Consider the following 25882-nt stretch of genomic DNA (forward strand, 5'->3'; position numbering starts at 1 on the left):
GAATATAAAGGATGCAATCATTCAACTGATACGAGTCAGTTTCCATACATCATAATAGATCACAGAAAACAAATCTTTTACGACCAATTTGATACATAGAATAGCAAAATCGTATACATATATTGATTGGTCTTCTAACGTCCAAGACATAATTACGATCTACACAGGCAAACATCTAGAAATTTAAAACCACAAGTACCTAAGATATTAAAAACTTACAAGTGAACATGGATGCACTAAGTCTCTTCATTTCAATGTAAGACTTCTGTACAGAATCGCAGATATTTACAACTGGATTACCATAATTGTCCTTTCATCTTCAAAGGAAACACAATAATATTCACCATTCTGCCATCACATTTTTCTCTTTTTCCCTTTGAAGAGAGCTTGTGATCTGCTTAAAACTGCGAAAACATCAAGGCTTTCTTTAATTTCATTTAAGCCAATATGTATATCAGACTGCACATTTATGCATGCTTAGCATCACAGAAAATTGTAGGTCTCCGGAGAAGCAAGGAGGAAACTGATGGCAAGCATGCCAGCTTTGCAAACAAAATTTTTATTCCAGGTTTGAAATGCTAGCAGATTTCACATTTTGCCACGTCCAACCAGGTATTCGATTCAGTCACACAGAAGCAATAAAAATCAGCAAGTCAATAAAAATAGCAGTCTCCAAAACAGTGAATGACGAATCTTACTAATTCACTAGAAGCTGAATGGATACCTGCAGTGCTACACTAATTAACAACTTAGACGCCCCTCAGCTTACTCCACACCTGAAAAATATTAGTGCAGAAGCATCCTTGACTTGAATGCCAAGCCGAGAAAGGAAATTTGGAAATCAGCAATACATTTTACTTCCTTGAATCTACTGTACAGTGCATAGGCTTCCAGATATCATGATGAGATCAAATGTTCCCAATACTCCGGCTTTTAATTTTGATTCTGATTTTAGGTGCCGAACTGGCTTGTGTAGCATCTGCTGCTGTTTCTTTAGTAGAAACGTGTGGTTCCACACCTTGTAACGTGCTTGAATCCCTTGGGGTCAAAGCTCCATGTGACTCTACAGATTTCATTAGGTTCTGTAATTCAGATGAAGAAGCCCTTTCCACGTCTTTTCGCATCTTTGCCTGCTCTTTCTCCATCCTTTTCTTCTCCTTCTTTAGACGCTTTCTCTCCAAATACTGTGGATCATCTTTTTTGTCCGACCTATCCTCTCGCTTACGTTTTTTATCCTTTTCCTTCTTATCTTTCTTCCTTTTCTCTTTCGCTTCATGATCACCCATTGATAGTTGAGCTTGATCTCCATCATGGCTAACCACGGAACCAGCTTGAAGAGGAACAGTTTTATGAACAACTTCATCACCATCAATAGTTACATGGGATAACTGGTCCTTAGAGAGATTGTCTAGTCTTGAATCAGCCGTACATTGCAACTCCTTGGAAATCTCAAGCTTGCTCCCTAACTTCGCACTGCCAATGCTGGCTGTCATTCTGGATTCACGGTCATGAGAAGAATTGACCTCCTCATTGTTCTGAGTGCTTATGTTCAATGGATCATTTACTCCTCCTATAGGTGCATCAACGGATACAGAACTACAAGGACCCAATTCATTTTCATTTGGTCCAGCTCGAGAGAGATCCATCTGATGATCAACATCGTCTGTTTTACTAGACGATCCAGTTTGCTTAACTCTAATTTTTAAAATATTCATCCTTCTCTCGCTGCTATTAGAGATATTGTCAGTCTCTTTAGCAGCTTCTGCATTAGGCAAAGCATCATGGAGGTTCGGCATATCTATGGGAGTATCTTGAGGCCTTGATAACTTTAGCTTGAGGAAACCAGCTTCAACATGTTGATTGCTATATGTCTCGGGAGACACCGTGGGAGGAAGAACCTTTGGGACACCATATAGCGTTGGGGACCTAAATATGAGAAATGGTGATTCAGCCACACATATATATTTGACAGTGAGCAATGCCCTTCATATGTATGATATACATATACTGAGTTACACTATCATAAGAAAGGGAGATTGTACATTGTAAGCCCCCCGCATTAAAATTTGTTGATGTTACATATGAAGGGAGGTTGAATACCTAATGATTACATATAAGAGTACTGACAGCTTAGTAGTTAATTACTCACTTTGCACTGAGACCTAGGTTCTTCAGTGAAAGGAAATACTGTTTCCTGATGAGTATACATGGCAGTTAATGTAAGGTCACTGCAGGTACTAGCTACTAGCTATAGTGACACCAAAAGGCTTTTCAGTAGAAATAAGAAAATCAATGACATTTTGTGTATTAAAACGTTTGCCATAACATTGCATGATACAGGAAAATAGGAGATTCCATCTTAACAGGTAATGAAGCAACAAGCATCATCAAAATATGAAAACCGAACGAAAAATTTACAGAAAAGTGAAACTAACACACACACTGCTTCCAGTGAAAAGTTCTCTCATATCAGATACTATAATATATTAGCTGAATTGACATGTGCAAGACAAGACAGTAAATTACTGGTAAAAAACTGAAGTTGCAGGATTGTTGCTTTTGAAAGTAAACAACATTTACCTTCATTATAGAAGAAAGAAAAATAAGTGTCTGAAACATATTAAATTATTAATATAAGCTTAGGATGCATTCAGTATGACGTATTGAAAGAAATCTCCCTTGTCTTGACAAGAAATTGATGAATACATACTGCAGGTATAAACGATATCTATAGAAACATCAATTGTCACAAAAGAAGAGAAAAGTAATAAGAGACAAGAAAATTGCTAACCTCCCAGCAAGAACTTGCAAAATGCAGAACAACTGGTGCCGAAGAAAAACATTGTTGAATGCTCTTCTGCTGGCAAGCAGCCGAAGAAGCCCAACAAGAGTCGTACAAGATATCTGATTCTCAGTGTGAGATTCAAGATTTACTTGACACAAATGACAAACATGACAAGCTAACTTTGTCTCTCCTGCAATTTATTGTATGTTAGAGAAAAATTAAACAACTTAACACATAAATATATATCAGGAGTCTAACCTCGTAAAGATGGCTCTTCATCTAAAAATTTCAAAAACAAGGATATAGCTGCTTCAAGACCTTTACAATGAAACTCAAGATCAAGAAGCACTCTACTAGCTTCAATACGAACTTTCCAAGTTTTCTCAATGCTGCGAAATGGTTTAATCAGTTCACAAGCACGATCCTGCAGTGATAAGAAGTCACTGTTATGAAGGGGTAGAAAAGGCAAGAAAGGTCATTAAGAAAACTCTGCTTACAAGAGGTATGAAAGTGGACATCTTCAATGCAATTTGTGATAGCGCACGAATGCAGCTTATAGTCAAAATTCCATTGTAACTCGGCATAAGACTGAGAAGACAGTAAAATATCAAAAAGGTTGAAATTATGCATAGTCAAAATTCAACTAGGTATGAGACTGGGAAGACAGCAAACTATCCAACAGGCTGAAATTATACATACTTAAAAACCAATTAGCAAACTTTTGATACCTGTCAAATTGCAGTAGCCGATCAATACGTTTGAGTAGAGATGACAAAAAGAGTACAGTCTGTGTTTTGTAGAAGAAGCATAAGATAGAATTGATTACTATAAATCATTAAATTATCACAACTGGGCTAAAGGGAGAAAACAGGACTATAGAGAGGGATGAGTAGTAGCAATAAGACAACATATAGTTGGACAAACCTGCTGACCAAATTCAAGTTCGCCAATTGCCTGAACCATAGCAGCAAGCCAATAGACATCAGAGTAGGGGTTTCCATTGTTATCATTGTACTGACACAAAAGAACAAGAAATTGCATTAATTAAAAGAAAAATAAAACAAAGATGATATATATGGTAAACACAGGAAAGCATTTAATATGCTGATTCAAGGATCTGTTTTACATAAAGAAAGCTTAATCACTAACGAAAAGCATATGTCAACTCTTAAAAATGCAGCAAGTGGAAAAGCAAAATCTTGATGTTTTCATTATCATAAAGAAATAACCTAAACACAATGTTCATCCATATTTCAGCCACTACTAATCGTAATTGAATATTATATGACTCTTGTACAAACTTTTCACTACACAAAAATAGTTAAACCAAAATTCTCCATAAGGCTACCCTTCAATTTAGTTTTTATCTTCATGCAATCAACCAAAGGATTTTGGATGATTTCATCAGCCTTCTGAAACACTTTTTTAGGTGCCATTAAGTGGTTATTTTTCGTGATTAGCAGGGCATCTCCATAAAGAAGCATATTCAGATCTGTTCCTTTAGAGCCTAATGGGGATAATAATCATTACCGTGTCTAGGACCAATTATCCAGAAATGGAAAAAGAAACTGATGTATTTAATGTATTCATTGCACAAGCAACTTTTTACTAAAAAGCCTCCAGTCATAGTCTATTGTATCAATATGTTCTTTCAGGAGCACTTCATCACACCTGTATGTTCTTCGAGGAACAATAACCTTACAATTCCGTGCTATGACCTCTTTCCCTCACAGGGCATAACTGCACATAATTCTTAACGTTTGTCTTCAAGTTTGATCTTTCAGCAGATCAAAGATAAAGAACGGAGTAAGGTGAGCAGATTATAAATGATAAAGAATGCCATTTAATTATGCAGGTATCTTTTAGAAGTTCAATCTAATTAACAATCAATGCTACAGCATAATAATAAGAAAAGATATTGTCTGAAGGCATATGAACATAATAGGCATATAGCAAAAACACCTAATTGACTTGAATGATTACAGAAGGTACATTAATATCAAATGAAACCAACAGCATCATAAAAATATAGTGAGGGGTTAGAAGAGAAAAACCTTAAGCAATTGCAGAACAAATTCAATGGCTTCTCTTGGACTTTTCTTGTCTGCTGCCCTTATCAATGCTACTGCATGTGGTATAGCCTAATAAAGGTATTGAGATGAATAATCCAGGTCATTTCAATCGCAAACTATCATACTGTTTTCATCATCAAGTAGTATTCAGATTTCATAATACTACATTAAGAAAAATTAATAACAAAAACAATCAAATAAATTTGCAGTCTTTTAAGTGATTATTTAAAGTATACACCAGATATTACAGGGTTTCAATTTTTTGCACATGGATAAAAAAATGTAAAATATTATCAATTCAATTTTTTTCATGACAAAAAATTCCACATCTTTAACAATAAACTCTACGGAACAATACTCAGAACTAAAGAAATGATTGTGCTACTGCAATGCCAATCAATGCCAGTTATCAAGTGCTAAACTAGTATATTGCCTATACAATCTGACAACAAGAAGCAACAATCTTACTGGGTATACTTAAGTGAGCCTACAAATTACATGATGCACAGTACAATGACACAATTGTTTGGGCCAGTTTGACATTATTTTAAACAAAAATAGGAGACTAAAGTAACATCTACTTTTCCTCTTTAAGTCAAGAAAAAGAAGAATGGAAAATTATACCATCAAATTCCACTAATTTAATGTATACACGAAAGCGACTGATCTATGAGAGACAAACCTTTTACAAGTGTAGATGGGCTTCAATCATGGTAGACCTACTTGAATTTCATCTCAAAAAATGGAAAAGTACAAGTGAAATGAAGAAACTCACTTCGGTAGCTTTCTCCGGCAATCTCACTTCCAGTCTGACACCAGCAAAACAGGAAGAAGTTTCTCTCCAACCAATCTTAGAACTCTTCCTCAGCCCTTGAGGTAGACAGGAGGAGATGTAGAGGGTTGAAAGACCCAAAAGGGACTCTAATGTAAGTTTAACAGGTATTGAGCATGCCGCTCAATAACCCTCGAGAAGCACATCCCATGCCAATTGGCATGGGACTGTATTGAGCGACACAGTTTGCCCAAATCCTATTTGTTTTACCAAAGTTCCAACAAGAATATGAAAAATAATGTCTAGACCTCTTGAAGAGCCATTTTTTGTCCCAGCCAGACCTTTTTCTTCCATTAGATTCTGATATCACCTTAAGGTTTTGGAAGATCACACCACAAATTAAGACACAAATAAATAAATACATAGAAACGATCAAGTTCCTCAATTCTACATTCTTCCATAACATCCATGAAATTAGAACCAGAAGTTCTAGATCTGCTTACAAGATGACTCTATAATACACAACCATTCAAGTGCAAAGCAGGGAAAATTACTCAATATGTGGCCTATAATACACCTCAATATGCTAGAAACATCAGAATTTGGACATAGACTGCAAAAACTATTTAAAGATTGTTCTTTCTTTTAATATACTTTTTTAAATGAAAATATTACGAATTGGGAATTATGAACTTGTCCTCTACTAGATTATAATAAGTTCGTTCTCGAAGTATGAGGTTATAGTAAGGCTCCTAGTATAGAGATCAAGATCGGTATCGACCATTCGGAAAAACAATACATACCGGCCACTCGTACCGGATCATATTATTTTTTAATTATATAAAATTCTAAATATATTTAAAAATATAGAAAAATTTCCAAAAATCTAGAAAAAATGAGAAAAATAAGAAAATAAAAATGGCTCACATATGAAGCCTAAAACCTTAAAAATATATTAATTTATTTAAAATTCAAAATTTTGATGAATATCAAATTCTCTCTTTTTCCTCCCCTTTCAAAATCCAAAATTACTCACATTGACAAAGTTCTCATTTTTCCTTTACTTCTTCTCCCCCTCTCCCTTTCCCCCTCTCTCAGGCTCTCAACAACTGGTGTTGCTACTTCACCTCAATAGTAGAAGTAAAGGTCGTCGGATCTACTCAATGCAGAAAGAGAAAAAAGGAAACTAAAAGTTTTAAAAAATTAATAAAAATTTCATCTGAGGTTGCCAGAGGTATGGGTGTAAACAAACCGAGCCTGAGCAAGCTAACTCTAGCTCAAGCTCGGCTTGAACTTAATTTTGAGCCCTCCAAAGATGTTTAGGCTTTGCTTGGCTCAACTCGAGTTGAGCTTGAGCCAAGCCATATCGAGTTCGGGCTGAGCCCGAGCTTGATTAGAGGAGTAGGGGGCGGCTGGAGGAGGATGAGGAGGCGAGGTCAACGGAGAGAAGGCGACGACGGCTTGTCGATAGAGAATGAGGAAGCCAGATGAGAGGAGAAGGTGGCGGCTTGCTGAGGCCGAAGGATAAGGAGGTCGAATGAGGAAGAGGAAGCCAAATGAGAAGGAGGCCGACGGAGAGGTGAAGGCGGCGGCTTCCCGAGGTTGGAGGAGGATGAGGAGGCGGCGAGGCCAACAAAGAGAAGGTGGCGAGGGCGGCTTGTTGATAGAGAACAAGGAGGCCAAATAAGGTGAAGGAGGAGGCAGCAAAGAAGGAAGATGAGGAGACCGACACCAAGGTCGAGGTTGACGTTAGTGGAGGAGGCTGCCAGAAGAGGCCGGAGTAGCCGATTGATAGAGGAAGAGGAAAGGAGGAGAAGATTGGGTGAGTTTGTTGAGATATATTTATTAGATTTATGATTAGAATTAGTATAATCAAAGATCTAATGGTAGCCATTGGATAAGTATCTAATGATTAATTTCAAAGATCCAATGATAGCCATTTGATAAAAATCCAATGGTTAATTTATATATAATATATTATTATATATATATATATAATATTAATATATATTATATTTAAGTCGACTCTAGCTCAGACTCAGCTCGAAATTCAAATCGAGCCTTAAAATGAGGCTAGGGCTCGGCTCAACTCAAGCAAAACCGAGCACAAACTAAGCCCGAGCTGCCTGTTTATTTTGACACCCCTAGCCGGAGGTTGAGATCATCGGATGGCTGAAGATCTACTCGATTGCCAGTGGAAGAGGTGAGAAAGAAAAGATAAAAAGAGAGCAAAAAAAGAGAGAAGGGAGAAAGAGAGGCAGGTGGGGGGTGAAATCTAGGTCGAATCCCACTCGTTCCCCCCAGTTTCAAGTGGTATTGGCCGAGACGGATCCCGTCTGAAATGGATCTAGTATCGGCCGGAACAGCCAAAACTAGCTAATCGGTTTGTTTTGGCTGGGGTCAATCCCAATCAATTACAATCAATCCATTCGGGATTGGCCAAAACTAAGAACCTTCGGTGATAGTATAACGATCCCAACAAGATGTAGAATGTTAGATCGCACTTGTAGAACAATATTTTCTACCATGCTAATGGTGACACCGATAGGCTGAATGCTGATGATGGCAATTTGCTATATGAGAAAGAAAACTCTTATTTAATGTACACATCAGCCATGTCTCTCAATGCCTAAGATATAATTTGCCTTTATCTGCATAGATAACATTACGATGATGATGAAAATATTTGTGTGACACAAAACTCATTCATAAAAATGTAACACATAACGTGATAAAACTCAATCTTCCAAAAAATTTCTCATTTTTTTGGACGAATTAATCTTAATTTACAAGAAATGCCTAAGAGGAAGTATTCCAATTCTCCTGAATCTGCATTGACCATAAACTGGAGATCGGCGTGAACATTATACGTTGAATATGAATAGGAGCCAGATAATTATAATTGGGGAAGTCACTATAGTTTGTCCGAATGTCTGCTTGTACCCTTAAAAGAGAAGGGAAATTTAATGAGACAAACTACAAGACCCACCCATGGTCTAGAATCAGAATATTGGCAATAAAAAACAAACTACAGGAAGATAAGTGGCCGTTAGAGAAGGATATCGAGATGGAAGAGTGAGATTACTATAAAATATAAAATAAGAAAATAAGTGTATTCAACTTAAGGTAGCATCTCCAAGGAAAAGTTTCATGGGAGTTAATTAAGATGTTTAGACATATAAAAACGAGAACAGGATAAAGGATTGATACGAGAAATGCTTCTATTAAAATTAAAAAACCTTGCGAGACAGGGGAAGACAACAGCCAACAGTAAGAAAGAAATGCTAACACATAAATCTAATGTAAAAAAATAAAACACCAAGGAAAATGAACTACAGTACAGATATGTTATTTAGTGAGTGATCATTTCACATTGCAGATCAATTCATATTATAAATAACATTTACATGCAAAAGGTGATCTAACTTCCCTAATATAAGAGTGCTTTCTAATATTATATCACTTAGTAATATAAGATGCCAACTGAGTTGCTTCAGACAAGAGTGCTTTCTTAACATGTCAATGACTAATTTAACATATTGACTTTTTCAGAGGGTTGGATGATAACATATTAGTATGAAGGCAACACATTTAGTTCTTAGCTTTTGAGCCAGAGGTAGAGAGAGATACATGGAGGCCCATTATTACAAAATTGCTTCACAACATTAGTCACTCCATGATATGAGCAGGTCCAAGGGAAAATGTCGCACTTTGATCAAGTCAAATCAACCAAAACAAGGTTGTAGGTCAATAAATCCACGTGATATAATGTGCCACCAAACTACCAGACTAGTAAAAGAAATACAGAACAATCTCAAATGTAGTTTCATCAAAACATAAGCATAAAAACGACGTTTCAAAAACTAGTTCCTCAGCATGGCAATTTATACGTGCACATGGAATATTACCAACAATGTTAATAGCCAAAATAAAAGGCATATACGAATATTTAATTAAACAAGGAACTACAATTTTATATTTCCTACAAAAATGATTGTAAATAAATCCTACCTCACTGCATTACCTCAAGAACAAAGTACTCCGGAACATCGCGGAAATCATTTGGCCTGTAAATGAAGACTCAACTTTCACAAAATGATGCTGAAAGCATTTGATCAAGAAAAACTAAAAATGAGGATCTTGACCTGGGAAGTCCAATATGTGCATCAAATCTCCTACTCTTATAAAACTTGATCAAATGAAGTAGACCTGCCAAGTCAGTTTCCTGGGATAAAGGGCAGCTTATAAGTACAAAATAAGGAGCATATGAGACCTATAAAAGAACAAAATTTTAAATGTAAGATTCACAAATAAAGCAGTAATAAGATGTTAGCCAGACTGAAAATGGTAGTTGAGGAAATACTTTTTTACCAAATGCATGTCACACTGTGTCAATTTTTATTCTGGAAAGGTAGTTTAACATCTCAGCAAATAGTGGCGAACATCATAAAAGGGAAAATTCAAAATAGAACGGAAAAGGCTTTTTTCAACCGCAAAGCAATTGTCATAGGGGTATACCATCAAGACAGCACATGTGAGGAATTCACTAGCAAACACCCCTTGCATGTCTTTGTATATTGATGTGCACCATCCATGTCAAAAGCAAGTATTTCCTCAACTACTATGTCTAAGCTGGTTATAAGACTCACAAGAATTTGGAGTGTGTGTAGTGCATGCATGTGTGTGTGTGTGTGTGTGTGTGTGTGTGTGTGTGTGTGTGTTAGAGGTGTTGTTTCAGCCTGTCAGGAGAAACACAAATATAGACAAGCATTCTCCATGAGCAAGTCAAGTCAAGTGCTTGCCATGAAAAATTATAAAGTACTTCCTTTAGAATCTATAAGAGATATACTACTGTCTAGGAAGAACTTTAGTGGTTCCAACTTAAGCAAAGGTGCCTCACCGACACTATAATGAGATCTACAATTTACTGTTGAAGTAACAAGCTTAACATTAAAAGGATAATTCAAAAGTAATTACTTATTTTAATGCACAATGGAATACATATGCAAATAATGAGATTTCCATGCATGTTCCAATTCAGTTTACAGGCAAGCTTACAAACGTACATAACATTCAAAACATGCTTATGCTCACATTTACTGGTGGAAATATTCCATGCATAATATATTGTTCTGCAATTATTGATATACTTACACAGAAAAAGCCTTACTGTGCATATTGAAGAGTCAACAGATCGTGACCCTTTCTCAGGAAACCAGTCATTCAGGTCAAAGTGGAAAATACAATAATGAAGATTGAATTAAAAGAAAAATTAGAAAAAAAAAAAAACCAGTAACCACAACCAAGATCCTTTTGACCTTATTTGGTTTGAGGTTAAGCTCTAAATTCGATTAATTAGTCTTAATTTTTTAAAAAGTAAATATGAAAAAAAAAATTAAAAAAAATGTTTAATTACTGACGGTTTCCTGAACCAATTTAGTGGAGATCCTTAAACTCAAAACAAACAAAGCCTTTAGTCCTGACAATTAGACGTCAGCTATATGAATCTTTTTCTCCATAAATATCTGTTTATTTCATCAAATCAAGCACTACCCTTTCATCCAAGACGCCTTCATCAGGAGATAAGTGCTCACATGGCACAGTTACCTACCAGCGCGAAGCAGCTAAATTAAAGAGACATTCAAACTAACCATAGAACCAAGAACTCGTCACAGTGAAGTCTAGTCAAATAGTCTAGAATTTGACTAGACGTTACGTATATTTCTGATTATATATTCCATATTAACGAACATATTAGTGAAGCATAATCAATCACCCAGCATAGATATTTCATGTGACCGTGCTCCAAATTAGATCGCCAAGCTAATAATGGCTTGAGCATTGTTCAAGCATTCATATCACTAGATCTTGATTAGTGAATCTAGGAAGCAAAATGTGTTTAATCAAGATTGTTGCTTCAGAACCTTCATTCACTAGTACCATAAATGAATTGCCACTTTTTGGAGCAAAGAAAGGCTGGCAATTTCCAAACAAAACCCACTACCAATCAGAACCTGCCTAGGAAATGTGGTACATTGTGGAGGTTCTTTCAAATGGTCCATGCATAGGCAAGGCAAAAGTTAGTCCCCAATTGGATGGCTATGGTTTGCACTCTCAATTAGAATCAACAGATCATTCCTACAGTATTTTAGCTTACAAAGAAACTTCCTAAAAACAAAGAGAAAAGTTAAGTCTGTCACATCCGGTCATTTTCTTCGTGAACTGTCTCCATTCACATCCCAACTTTTTAATATTCTCCTACCGATTCTAAATTTGAACGGCTTTCTACATGATTGGGCTGATAGATCAGGTAGCAGTTAATCTGCCTCTAACTGAATGCCCATCATAGATTTAAGGGTCTTTGTCTAGCAACTACGCTAACTCGCTAAGTGAAGCATTAATAGAAAATTTCCTAAATCTCTTTTGAGCTCGTGCACCAATAGCTTCAATTTATGCATGCAAAGTTACAACATCATACCTACTTAAAACATATCTTGGAATCTCAACTTTATTGCTAATAGGTATCTTTACCCACAGAAAAAGCAAAAATATACAACAATAGCATGTAAATTTACAAATATAACACAAAATAGAATGTACGTGAGAAAACCAAGAACATTTGACAAAAGAACATAGCTAAACTAGAATCTATATACATATAAAATGGCAGAATACAGCACCAGATTTATAGTCATGAAAGGCAGCTGCATTGAAATTTTTCACTAATATAAGTATAGAGGCGCTACCTCAGAAGCTGTCAATGCCAATGCATATGCCGCTTCTACTCTTACCCTCCAAAATGCCTACAGTAGTAGCAATGTAATGTAATAATAAAAATAGAAGTTAACAACATGGATCCTTGATATCAGAATGTCAGAAAAGCACCTTTGTATCATTCAGGAAATTATTGAGAGTATTAACAACAGAAAATGGAAGTTGCGGTAGCTTCTCCATCTCAGCAATTGCTTGTGACTGAGCAATGACATCCTTATCTTTCTCTAATTGATTAATCTGGCAAGAGAATTTCATATAATAAATGTAAATGCCAACTCAAGAAGGAAAAAAAAAGACATTAATTGAATCAGAACATGACAAGCCATAAAAACCAATGGCACCGTGAAGGTACTGTTGTTTGTTAAAAAAGGATAGTCTAATTCTTTTTGCAGCTTCTAAAAGTTGTAATTCTTAGTCCCATGAGTAGAAATTCAATCCCACGTCTGGATTTATGTGTACATCTGAAGTTTTAAAATTGAGTTGCATAAATCAAAATTAATTCTATAACAAGGACAAAATTGTCAGATGAAAAAGGGCCTCTAGAAGCACATGTCAAGCCAGCATCACGCCAATGCAAAAAATCATGGTAGTGACGAAGGGGGAGGGTAGTGAGGGGTAACTGGTGACAATGTGAAGTTGTCAACTCATAATACCTAGATGAGTGCATATATCCACACATGTGCGCATAAATATAGAAATGTATCTTTATGTTCAAACACATACCATATAGATATAGTGCAGTTTGCCAGTTTATGATACTTTACTTTGAAAATTAGTTGTCAAATTTTGATAATTTTCTACTACATTTTTTTTTTCCTCTTTCTAGAATCATGTGCCATACATCTGATGCTAGCAATATTAACAAGATGTGGTGTCATTTAATTTCTTCTGCTTAAGGATTTACATAATTTTATATTATTTTTTATTAGTTATATAAAGTTCAAGCATAAGATGAGAGAACATTTGTCAAGAACTCTTGCTAAACAGAGCTTTCATCTTTTAGTTCACCATATGCATCTTTGCCTGCAACTTTTCCATGGTTTAAGTTAGCCTCCTTTCCTGGATTAAATTTAACAGCTGAATATAAGCAATTTCCCATGGACATCCATCTTACCATGGCACTCCTTGATGTATCTTTACATTATTCAACATTATTTCAAACCTAAACAGAAATACAAAAAATCCAATAATTTGCAACTCAACCACCCAGAAAGTTTAAAATTCAAATTGATGAACTATATGGTTTACTCTACTAAGAAATAGTCTTTAGGAAAATGAACAGGACATTTTTAAAAAAAAAACGAAGTGCATAAGAAAGAAACCATGCTGTTGCCACTTTGAAGCATATTCTTACCCACATCTGGATGGGTTGGTGAAGATGAATTTCAGCAAGGTACTCCATCTCAGGGTCAACTCTGATCCACAGCAACGGTGAATCAGTGCTGCAAACAAATTAAAGAGAAACAAAATTTCAGATGTAATTCAGAGGAAAGACAAAGTTTAGTAAGAAGTATATGAAACTGTGGATGAGACCCAGTGCGAATATCCTGAGTTGTAACAGCATCTGCATTGTCATCAGAGCCATCATGCTTCGACCCTTTCTTAGGCTTCTGGATGCGCTTTGCAGCAAGTTTGCAATGGCATTGTACTTCCAACAGTTGCCAACTTTCCCCAGCCATAGGCAATATTGGATGATCGTACATCCCATCAAGTTCATGAACTCGTATGCTCATCATTCCTGGCCATCCAGCACCACCTTCTTGAATCTCGTTATCAGGATTACTACCAGAACTGGAACCACCTTTTGCTGTGCAATCTCTCATAACAGCTAATTCAACCATATTTCTCCTTTTGTTATAGGAGATGCCCATCCTTGAAAGCAAAAAAGTAAAAGGTAGGTAGATAAGAGGAAGCAGGCGAGAAAAAGAGATGGATGGAGAACGAACGGCTCATTCATTTACCTCATGATAGGACACCCACAAGATTCAACCCATCGAGGAAAGAATTCTTTAAGGAAAGGACGTTCCAGATTACCAACCTTATTGGCAAGGTGCCTGAACTGAATAGCAGGAACAAACATATAATTGAATATTCTTTCATGGACATTTTGATTATTGAGGGAATACTATATTTAAGTAATAATACTATGGCAACATAGGCATCTTGATAAGACTTTGGATCATAACAAATGCTAAAATATAGCTGGTTTGCAAAAACTCTTTGAATAAAAAATGATATTTGATGTACTTAACCAAACTTGGAGTTATAAAATTAGTCTGATCCTATTATAAGAATCAGCATACTCCTCAAATCAGATTACTGTACCAACAGTTCAAAAACTGAAATTTGATTAATCTGAGTTGACATGAAATTTGGCACGTCAGTGTTTGGACGCATGGCATTCATTTTCAAATAAAGTGCTATTATATATTTACATGTATTTCACACTATAGCCCACATTAGTTCTGATCCTCTGTTCTCTCATCTATTTGGATGAAATTGCTGCTATGAAAAGCTTCAATTTGCTATCGTCATCGAACATGTTCAAACCATCTTAATCAATTTCCATACAACCTTTTATCATTTAAACTACTAACTTGTTCTGGACAAAAAATTTCTATATCTACTAGTGGTAGTTCTGATCCTCTGTTCTCTCATCTATTTGGATGAAATTGCTGCTATGAAAAGCTTCAATTTGCTATCGTCATCGAACATGTTCAAACCATCTTAATCAATTTCCATACAACCTTTTATCATTTAAACTACTAACTTGTTCTGGACAAAAAATTTCTATATCTACTAGTGGACCCCCTCAACAACCCAATGTCATAATCTCCATGATACTTTTATAAAATTGATAAGTAATTAGATATCCTTCCCTATGACCAAAGAGGTAATAGGATTAACTCCAACCTCAAACAAATATTGTAAAGAATATTATTTTGTGATTTAATAGCCTAGCTCAATGGCTCAGCTCAATTATTGGCTCGACGATGTGGTTAACTTAGAAGAGCAATTCACAAAGCGACGGCTTAGAGCAATATCTCAATGACTTTTAGTTCGAATTAATAATTTAATGACGGAGACAATTTGAACACTGGACTAAGTGACTTAGTATATGAGCTAAAGTTTGATGGAACCTAGGTGCCCATATATTCAGCCCATATCTAATCTTCAGGCTATTGAATAATTAAAAAAAAACTTATCTCCATGATACTCAATTTTCACATATGTTTCTAGTTAAATAACATTCCAATTCATAAAACAATAATCTCTTAGTTAGACAATAAAAATTTTCTTCTAGATAGGTAAACTAAATGATTAGTTGCTTACTTTAAAATGTTTGTTACCCAACATAAATAGACAATTTATTTAATTGGATTATCAATTTACTATTAAAACTTTGCCAACTCAATGTTCCTTGCTTTTATCTTTTCCTGCTTTCAAAGTGATATACAATGTATGATATTGTTATTTTAACTCTTTAAGTACACCACACTATGCTGATTTTGTTATTTTAAGTTCACCACTGCTAAAATCAGGGAAGACAATAATGCTCATACTAGACCAGCTAAAGTATTTCCTAGATAGGTTGCAAGAATTTTACACATTGCGCATCTTCAAGCATAGCAGAATTTTACTTTTCTATTTTTGACGTTTCCTTTTTTCTCTTGGCAATCAAACAATAGTAAAACTCATCTCTTTTTCTGCATTTCCTCCTGCCAGCACAACCATTTCTGAATTTATTTAATTAATAATGAGTGGATTTAGGGGTTGTACTTCAAAAGTTGAATATAAAATTATTGCCAAATTAACTTACAAGTCCACCTATATCAACTACTGTAAACACCAATTATAAGTTCACAATAATATTACATGCAGAAAGTTTCACTTGGTAAATGCCTTGTTGACTTGATCAAGTCAAATATAGTCTAACTTTGACACATAACATTTCTTCTGAATAAGATTTTTGGGCACACAGCAGTTAAATATTCTGCATTCTGCAGACAATATCTGTAAAACGATTAGTCAATCATGGATGACGATAAAACTCGCCCCTTGATCCAAATTGTCATCAGTTTGAGTCATAGAGATAGCCCCTTCAATAATAAGGAAAAGCTTGTACACATGTTGCACTTCCCACACCCCCCGTGCACTAGGACACCTTTTCTAGTAGTCAAATTTGTTGCTTCTCTATCACTGAATGAACATCAGGTACTACAAGCAATATAACACAACTACAAACCACATTTTAAAATTATTTAACACAATTAAAGTGCTATATCAAATGCTCGGGCACAACAGGTGATGCAAGAGCAAGTGAACAAAAAAATTGTCTAAAACAAAGAAATTATGGCTGCTATTATCACCAAATGTAGACTAGCACTTCCAGAAATAAAAAGCAGAAAAATAAATGGTCTAAAAACCAAAGTGACACAAGAGCAAGTGAACTAATATATTGAGGAAACAAAAAACAGTTCGATGAAAATAGGTTTCTTATTCTCATGAATGGTAATTTTGTTGATGAAAACATTTCACTAATTTGTCTTATTTCTATGGACTGTGCCATACTAGAAGCTGCTTGCCATATAAAGATACAACCTGAACAACAGCATAGTGTAAAATGGATATGCTATAAGAGTGATAAGTGACGGCTTTTGCTAACCTCTTTGGTACTAAGCGTTCTGGAAGAGCGATTTGGACCAGGAGCTTTTGAGACAGTCATCTGTAGAATCTGAATCCAGCACAGAAAATTTGAGCAAACAAAAAAAATGACAGCATTAAAAGCAAAGCAAGATTGAATCTTAGAAATAATGTGATTTGTAAATTTATAATAATGAAACCAAGAAAAAGTGGCTAGATCATCCAAGATTGCTAAAGTACAACATAAATCAAGTATATCTGGTATTCAAGAACAAGGTCATCATGATGAAATCAACTCCATATTAATAGTTGTCTCATGGGATTTTATTACTTATTAACTATATGCTTATGGAATTCGAATAGAAGTACATCCACACGTCATTACCGTATTCACAATCACAGAGCAATCAGGTAATTAGTTGAGACAGTAACATGAAGAATGAAACCCACGTGGATAAATATGAACTAATACAATTCAAGCGACTTCACAGGACTCGAGACTCGGAGTAACTTTTTTAATTTTAAAAAAATGGGAATTCAAAGATAACCAATACAAAGGTGGAAAAGAGCAAATCAGAAAACCGTAAATAAGATTCAAATGCCAAATCATTAAAACCAAAGAATGACATGATTTTTTACGATATATAATAGAAGTAGGAAACCAGGCAAAAGGAAGCATAAATGCAACCTTACGAAAAGAGTCTGGACCCATCTGCTTCTCCAACATTTGAAATACTGTTACCTGTCATCAAGAATATCAAACAGGAGCTGAAGTAAAAATAATTTACTGAGCAGAAAAACTGAGGTGAACTTACAGCCTTCCAAGATCGAATTTTTCCATATAACCCAATGGTTTGAGTTCCATATAGATCGCCTGAAGCAGCAGAGGAGCTCAAAGCAGTTGCTCCGCAAACATCAGCTTTACATACAGCACAATTGGCCTATTCAGAAAAATAGCAGCTCAATGCAAACAGATGACCACAGAGTAAAATTCAATAGACATGTGAATAAGTTAGCCACCAAGACTTATTACTGCACAACATTTGCGAAGGCATAACAGTGCATCTAAATAAAACTGAATATGACAGATCAATAAAAGGCTTCTTTTTTTTTTTTACTGCAACAAATGAAAAGGAAGGCAAGAAATTCCATTTAAAATAAAAATAAATGGCCTCACATTCCTAGCAAGCTTCTATGTTCTTAGAATCAGAATATCACTGCACATTGGCACAAACAGTAAAATAAGTTCAAACGGTTTATTTGACCTAATAGCATTTAAGTTGAGGAATTTAGAATCACACTGTAGCTTCATTTTTGTAAAACTGGCCCATATATAGCACTTGCTCAATCAACACAGGCCAACATGGGGTTTGCAAGCATTCTTAACATACCAATAGACTAATTTGTAACATCTTGAACATAGCATATAAAACGGGGAGCTGCTTTTCACTTTGTTATATCTAATAAAAGTGTCAATTTCAATTGCATATCATGTGATGCCACTAGAAAGATGAGATTTCAAAATACTTGTGCAATGCCAAAATTCCGAGCAGGCTAGCAGCAAGTTCAGTACATAATGACCTTTCTTTTCTAATTTCTCTGTTCTTAGACTTTCCAACATGTTTTCTTTTTCATTTTAACTTGTACTGAATTTCTCTTGCTTTAGATCTTTCAGTCTCTGCTATCCTTCTTTATTAGATTGGACCTAAAAGTCAGTCAGCGGTAATTGGCCTACCACAGAAATATATTTGACCGCACATCATATGTATAGAAATGTAATTATGTACTAGTACATGACTTTCCAACCTAGTTGCTAATAATTACCTCATAGACCTAATACCGTTGTAACATATCAGAGGGAGGAGCCTCTATAATGCATCACATATTTTGGCTAAATGTCCCATTTTCATTCCAAGAAATTCATATTGATAGCAGCATGCACCACTAAAACTATACCCTACCAGATCAAAAAAATTTAATGCTGTCAATAAATGAAACAACACCAATAAGCAAAAAAGGGTAAAATTCAACACCAAGGCACCCTTCACATATTAAATAGTCATTCAAATTCAGCAATTGAGAAAATCAAAATATCCAAGGGTTGGTATTATCTTCCATTGCAAAGAAAAATGTACAATAAGAAAGAAAGCATAAATAAGAAAGACATTTCTACTATAGAGAAGGAATGGTGGTAACATATGCAATTCAAACATCCTTGTAAAGAACAAAAGGAAGGACAAATTGCTTCCCACAAAGAAAGACATGAGCATCTTATTACATGCATTTCAAAAAATAGAAAGCAGCGAGTAATAATGAACACAGAAAAATGAGATGCGGGAAGTTCCATTCATTCAATTTCTCCTTTGACTATAATGGTCAAAGGACATGCAGGAAGTTTCATTCATTGCTTATACTTGACACATTCAAGGTATGCAGGAAAACTGATCTGTCATTGTCATGTACTGAATAGAAAAGGAAGCATAAAGCATCATCTCAAACTACAGGATGATGCTACTGCAGACAACATACTGCAAAGGCACAGAAACTTCACACCAAAGAATAATAATGAAAATGAACAGAAGTTTCACTGATTGAATGCATTTCAAAAAGTCAAGGACCCTCAAGCACAAGAAGAGCTTTTAAACACAATTATAAAACTTTCAGGTCTGAGGAGCTGAGCAAGATCATGTGTATTAGATCTGCAATCCTCTTTAACTCATCAACACCCCCAAAAGTAAACAAGAATGTTAAGTAACAAATTTCTTGATGGAACAAATGGAAGTCTGCATTAGATAAAACTTTAGCAGTAATCTTGTAAAAGAATGAGCACAAAAAATAATTGCCCAAAACCAATTAATTCTTCAACTCCTCCTAGTTAGAGGTTTCTCAGGTTGTAAATGCACCGGTCTATCAAAGATTATCGATAATGATGATGATAGTCACCAATGATGACAAAGTTACAAGTGTTAAGACTATCAACTAGTTCTACAAGAATATTCTAAGTAATGAAGAAGACATAAAACCTTGAAACGCCGATAGCGTGCCTCATTATTTCCAAGAAAACGCTTAATGAAGTTATCAGTAAGAAACCCAGCTAAACCATTCAACAACCATTCTGCACAGAACCATATTAATGGTTATCAACTTATATGTTGACCAAAATTTAACATGATAGTACTGTGCATTGTTAGTTAAAACTTAAAAGAAAACTTACCATCATTTTGTTCCTCTGCAGTAATATAAACTCCAAACCATTGCCTTGCCAGTGCATATGCAAGTTTGATTCTTGTATTAATTGTCTGGATTACATTAAGAGTCAGTTACAAGAACACTAAATGCACAAAAGAGAAGGCCAAAGAGAATCAAAGCATCCTAAACAATCTCCGGAGTGGAAGTGGTTTCCAAAAGTAACCGATCAACTTTTTGTGTGATGGAATTAAGAGGAAGAAGGAACCTGATCTATGATCTTCTCATCATACAAGACATCAGAACTGAAGATGCACATGGATGCACCCAAGCTCATAGATGATGTTGTTAGGTCAGATGGGATGAAAATCTGCTTGTATGAACCAAATGGATACGATATGGAAAGGTAATCTTCATAATAGCTGCAAAAGAACAACAATAGAAAGGACACTATAAAAGGCTGCAAATAGGAAAAAAGAAAATAAGAGAAGTGTAAAAGGTGATAATACAATATTTCAAAACACTCACCTAAATGCATTGTGGAAAAACCCAACAGTATTTTGAAGCTTAGAAAAGTTGGGAGATAAGCACATATGAGATAAAACACTATTTTGACAATCAGGAAGAATTTTGAAGGGACCAACAACCAATGATATCCAATCAGCACTAACAGGAGTGTTCAACTTATATACATATGTTTTCCTTGGAGGATCGTCCTTGCTCAAAACCTGGAAGAGAAATTTTTTAGCAGACAAAATTACAAAACTTGAACATAATCCACAAGTCAAAATTAAACAGAGATCAATTTATTGTAAATAATCAGCATATGCAATTATTTGCATGCTTTCTTAACTGAAACCTGCAGACTTGCAGCAGAAAAAACATGCTCTTACATAGTTATACCTATGAATGCATCTGTTTCTAGAAAAAAAAAAGTTGTGGTCTTAAAGCATTAAGAGCCATCAGATAGACGTCACAAGTTAGAGCCTCCAAAAACTGATATCAACTTATTTTGCTTTTATAAATATTATTCAGACTTATCTAGTCTGAAATGCATGTAGTGATCCAAGCCTGCAGGATATATAGCCTTTCAATAAATGCAACTAAGATTGGCAAGTAACCAAGAAATAAGTCACACACACAACTTTAGGGACCAACATGGAAGACAGTGAAACTATATGAGGGTAAAGTAGGGAGGAGGAAATCTGTGTAAACTATCATATGGCCTCCCACAGGACTGACATCACCATTACCTAGATACAAATTCTTGGGAATTTCCCAGACAAGGAAGAAACTTTCATGCTATTTAACACTACTATTGATCCATGCCCTACCCCCTAAGGAATCTTAACACTGCAGCAATAACCAAAAGGAATGACAGACCATATCTTTATCCATAATATATCTTGTATCAAGTAGAAACAACTTGAATCTTTGAAACAACAAAGCTCCTAGATCTTTGAGCAATATCAAAGGCACAGATCAAAATCAATAGACATACTATCCGTGCATAGCGCAGGATATCCATCCATTATAATAATAAATACGTATTTGGACAGCAGAACAAACATAACAGCAATAATAATCCATTAATAGCTCTATAACAGGTATCAGCTAAGTTACAGCTAAAACAATGCACAATTTGAAATTTCGTACCTGATAAAGTAAGTTACCATTGCTGACAGCCACTAAATTAGTGCTAACTGTAAATTCCAGATCAAATCTGTGCAATTCAAGAAAATGTAATTAATTTCAGCAGGATTATAAAGAAGAATGATCGTAACCAAGATTAAATGAGGCACAAAAAATTGCTCGACTTACGAGCAGCGTTGTGCAACATTATCCATGCAAGGGAACCAACAGTGTGCACGCCTTATCTGATTATTAGTGTGTAGCATATCGCCCGCAAAATGAATGCCAGTATCGGCCCTATCTATCAGATAATCAATGCGAACCAACTTCACATTCTACAGAAATTAACCGACATAAGAAAACAGAGGTGTCAAGCACTTATTTATGGGAAGTACATGAACCAAAATGAGGCTTTGCAAATAAATAAGCTAGACATAGTTAAAGATTCTAACTAACCTTGTCTTCCAGGAGACCATTGTAATCATTAACAATCTGCTCTTCGGAAGAACTTTGGACAATATTCCCCCCATTTTCTTGGATGTGTTGTTCATTTTCTGACTTCATTGATTGATGACATGAAATGATAAGGTTGGGGACTGTTTCTTTATTAAGAGATGAAATGTATGTTGAACCAGCAAGATCAGCAGCTGACTTGGAGCATGATACTGAAGACCATCTCTTCTCCTCATCGATATCTTGATAATGTGGAAAGTGTTCAAACTCAGATGGCTCCCCATCTACAGATATACTCCTAACATTTATATTATCGGCATGCAATGCTATATGTTCGCCCTCTTGGAGAAGAACTTTTAACTCTGTATACCTTAAAATATGAAAAATGAAGTACAGTCAACTACTAACATGCAACTAATATAAAGAAAATCACAATAAAATATAAGTAAAGAATAAAAGAAGGTCGAGGAACATTAAGCTCTATATTTCATACTACCAAGTACTAGACAGATCATATCAAGAATCATTAAGCAGGTCAGTTGTTGTTAGAAAGAACTATACATAATTAAGTGTTTAAGCATGACAAGCTCACAATAAGGATTGCCAAGTTCTGTTTGACGTGAAACTACTTGGGAGTTTACTATGACGCCAAATGGCATACTATTGGCCTTTGCCTGGGTATACTAGGTTTAAAAAAGTGTCGAAAGAATTTGAACTAGGTATCATGTCATACGAGTTACAAGTTAAAAAGATGAAAAGTAGCTTTCTTTCTGTTCAAAGGGGATGAATTACAATTCAAATTCTTTTTCCACTATACAGGCAAAAGAAACAAAAAGCACTGAAATTTCTGTTTCCTGCAAGGACCAAATTGAAACCACCACCAACTTTCAGAACCTTGATCAAGACCGACTTAATGACATTGATTAGAAGATTACGAAGTGCTACTGATGAGCTTCTTAGTGAACAAACTCTAAGGTCTTCATCTAACTTTGGCCAGAAAAAAGAGATCAAAGTCTGCCTGTGGGCAGAGAACCCAAGAAACATCTACGTCTAGCCACCTGTTCACCTATTGCAAACACAGTTCCTAAATCCACAGACTAAACCAATCTTTCGAAAGAAACAACTTCAAGACGTACCAATTTCACCCAAACTTGCCAGAGATCAAAATGCATTGTTCCGTTACTCTTCAAGAAAATGATTAACCCCAAATGACGATCGCAGCACGGACTCCCCAATTCATGTATTGCACACACTGTTTTTGATTTAATCAATCCATCGAGGAAAAAAAAACTTCCGAAAAGTACCAACTCATTCATAAATTAAACGAACTACTGCCAGAGATCAAATACATTGCTCCGTTACTATCCAAGAAAAAGATTAACCTCCATATAAAGACCGCAGCACAGACCCCTCAAGATTCTTTTCGACCAATTCCGCGAAGTAATTAACGAAAAGGGCAAAAGATGTCATAACACAACCAAAAGTTTCAGCGACTACGAAGTTTTCCACTGAGACATAAACGAAAAAGAAAGCAACCACCGAAACCCTAACAAAAGAAAGATCCGAAACCGGAGCAAGAACTCGGAATTCCTCACCCGTAGATCCTCTTGTTCTCCATGTCGATCGAGAGGCAGAGCTTCTGGTGGAGGACAACTCCTCCCGAGCTCTCGGGCTTCTGCTCCTCGTTCTTCTGCCTCCGAGCCTTCGCCATTTTCTTGATTCCTGAGGGAGAGGGAGGGGGTAAGAGGATTTGGGGGGAGAAGAAGCTAGAGCACGAGGCCAACACGTGCTCTCCTCCCACCAGCCCCTCTTCTTGCTGGTCTATTGCGAGATACGGAAGGGAGGGAAGGAGGGAGAGGGGGCTTTATTTATAGACGCTTCTCGGCCCTTCGGCCTTCCACGGGGAGGACGGCCGAAACGCCCTAGATTTGTTATTTATTTGGATCTCCGGAAGTAAGCTAAGAGGAAATGACGAAAAAGCCCAATTCCATTTGGGCCGGCCCATTATGATCGATATCGGGCCGGGGGGGCAATCTTGATCACTCTCTACCATTATATATATTCTAACATCATAATTTGGGCATTTGAATATAAAAAGAAACTCAATTGGATCGGTTACATATTATATTATCTCATTGAACTATAATATTTTTTTTAATGAAACTATAATAAATATATCAACATCTCTTAACTTATGCCTTTTATTATATATAGTAATAACAACTTCAATTAATAAAGGTTAAGAGCTCCATGAGCACTCGATCTCTCTGAACTTATACATCAGGAATATGTAGATTTTCTTTTAATATATATATTTGTAATTGAACTTGCTAGTTACTCAAGGAAGATTTATCCTTGGTGTTTAGATTGTATTATATTGAAATGGTTCGTGGATTAACTCCCATTTGTAAATCTAATGAAGAAACAAATGAAGTTTTTAGAGAAAGCACAAAAGAGGGATCTGCACGATCATAGATGTCGAAATAAACTATTTGGTCAAGCTCAACTCGGACTTGGCCCGAGGTAAGTCAAGTCTAAGCTTTTTTTTTTCTTATGTTTGATATAAATTTCGAACTGAGTCTAAGTCAAAGCCAACTTACTTAGATTCAGCTTGAAATTAATTTTAAACCTAGCTTAATTTGGAAATAGTCTAACTATAGGCTTTGACTCAGCTCGAGATTGCTTTAGGTCGGTTTAAGTTTGCTCAGAAATAGACTTAATTTTGGCTCAAATTCGATTTAAGTTGAGCTGAGTCAAATCTAAATCTCAAACTAATTTAGCTCAAGATTGACTAGTCTACCCCCTATCTATGATAAAACCACTAAGCCTTTTGACACATCTTTTATCTACACAATGTTACCTACTCGAACACGTTATTATAGTTTTATTTTAGTTCTAACCCTAACTTCTCATTATTTTTCCAAGAAAACAAAAAAAAAAATTATCCATTGTTATAAATTATGTTGGTGTGCTACTCAATAACACGTGATTCATGGATATGATATGTACCTGCCACGTGACATGTAGCAAATATTTATTGAAGCAGTCTCTGCTGCACATCAATATAGCATTCATTAGCCAAGGCCGTAACGTATTATTTTAATACACCTTTAACCTACGTTCTTAAATAGTTTCAGATCATCTGATCTAACTAAGTTGATGTACAGAAGATCGAACTAAGTTCATGTAAATATTAAATTGCCAACGATCCAATAACTTCTCTCAAAAAGTAAACACTAAGAACCAAGAAAGAAAGGAGAGCGAACTCACCCGGAAAGCATCATCTCAGCAACAGTTCAAATGGCCGTTTAATTACTATTTGATAGTCATCGCCCACAGATATAACGTTCCACTTGTAGAAAGTTTATGTCTTCTTAATGCACCTTTCAGCAACTTCAGTACCAAATTGACATAATATATAACCTAGTATTGCTAATGTTTGTTAAACAATGAAAGTATTCCCATCTTTTGTTCTCAGGTCTTTGTCATACCCTACTATCTCCACCCCACCTTTAAAGCCCTTATACAAGAAGCCATGGCATATAAAACATCCAATTGGACCAC

At 35.6% G+C, this 25882-nt stretch overlaps 1 protein-coding gene across 2 annotated transcripts; it reads right to left on the reverse strand.

Moving 5' to 3' along the window:
• Window positions 1-228: 228 nt before the first annotated feature.
• LOC140779704 (transcription initiation factor TFIID subunit 2) lies at window positions 229-24211 on the reverse strand. 2 transcript variants are annotated; one of them, XR_012107388.1, is made up of 26 exons: window positions 23914-24211; window positions 22322-22688; window positions 22055-22200; window positions 21890-21956; window positions 20762-20961; window positions 20502-20655; window positions 20262-20346; window positions 20071-20162; window positions 17863-17988; window positions 17736-17789; window positions 17070-17138; window positions 14365-14462; window positions 13937-14275; window positions 13758-13845; window positions 12515-12640; window positions 12376-12432; window positions 9775-9854; window positions 9654-9696; window positions 4840-4926; window positions 3710-3799; window positions 3514-3572; window positions 3283-3373; window positions 3044-3209; window positions 2792-2975; window positions 725-1926; window positions 229-578 (listed from the first exon to the last, which is right to left on the reverse strand). XR_012107388.1 is itself a non-coding variant. In XM_073124931.1 (25 exons), the coding sequence occupies exons 1-25, from the start codon at window positions 24027-24029 to the stop codon at window positions 909-911; spliced, it is 4002 nt and encodes a 1333-aa protein (XP_072981032.1). In that variant the 5' UTR covers window positions 24030-24211; the 3' UTR covers window positions 229-908. The 2 variants fall into 2 exon arrangements, 1 of the variants encoding a protein (XP_072981032.1); XM_073124931.1 differs by having other exon boundaries at window positions 229-1926.
• Window positions 24212-25882: the final 1671 nt, after the last annotated feature.

This window comes from Typha angustifolia, chromosome 15 (genome assembly GCF_048772165.1).
Source record: "Typha angustifolia cultivar Huaian chromosome 15, ASM4877216v1, whole genome shotgun sequence".
Lineage (NCBI taxonomy): Eukaryota > Viridiplantae > Streptophyta > Magnoliopsida > Poales > Typhaceae > Typha > Typha angustifolia.

Excerpts from the sequence above, each read along its gene's own strand:
- LOC140779704 (XM_073124931.1), bottom strand. The coding sequence starts at position 24,029 with ATGGCGAAGGCTCGGAGGCAGAAGAACGAGGAGCAGAAGCCCGAGAGC. Across the intron at positions 20,962-21,889 it reads ATGGTAACTTACTTTATCAG|GTTTTGAGCAAGGACGATCC; the intron begins GTACGAAATTTC and ends TTTCTCTTCCAG. Across the intron at positions 12,433-12,514 it reads ATTTCCTGAATGATACAAAG|GCATTTTGGAGGGTAAGAGT; the intron begins GTGCTTTTCTGA and ends CTACTACTGTAG.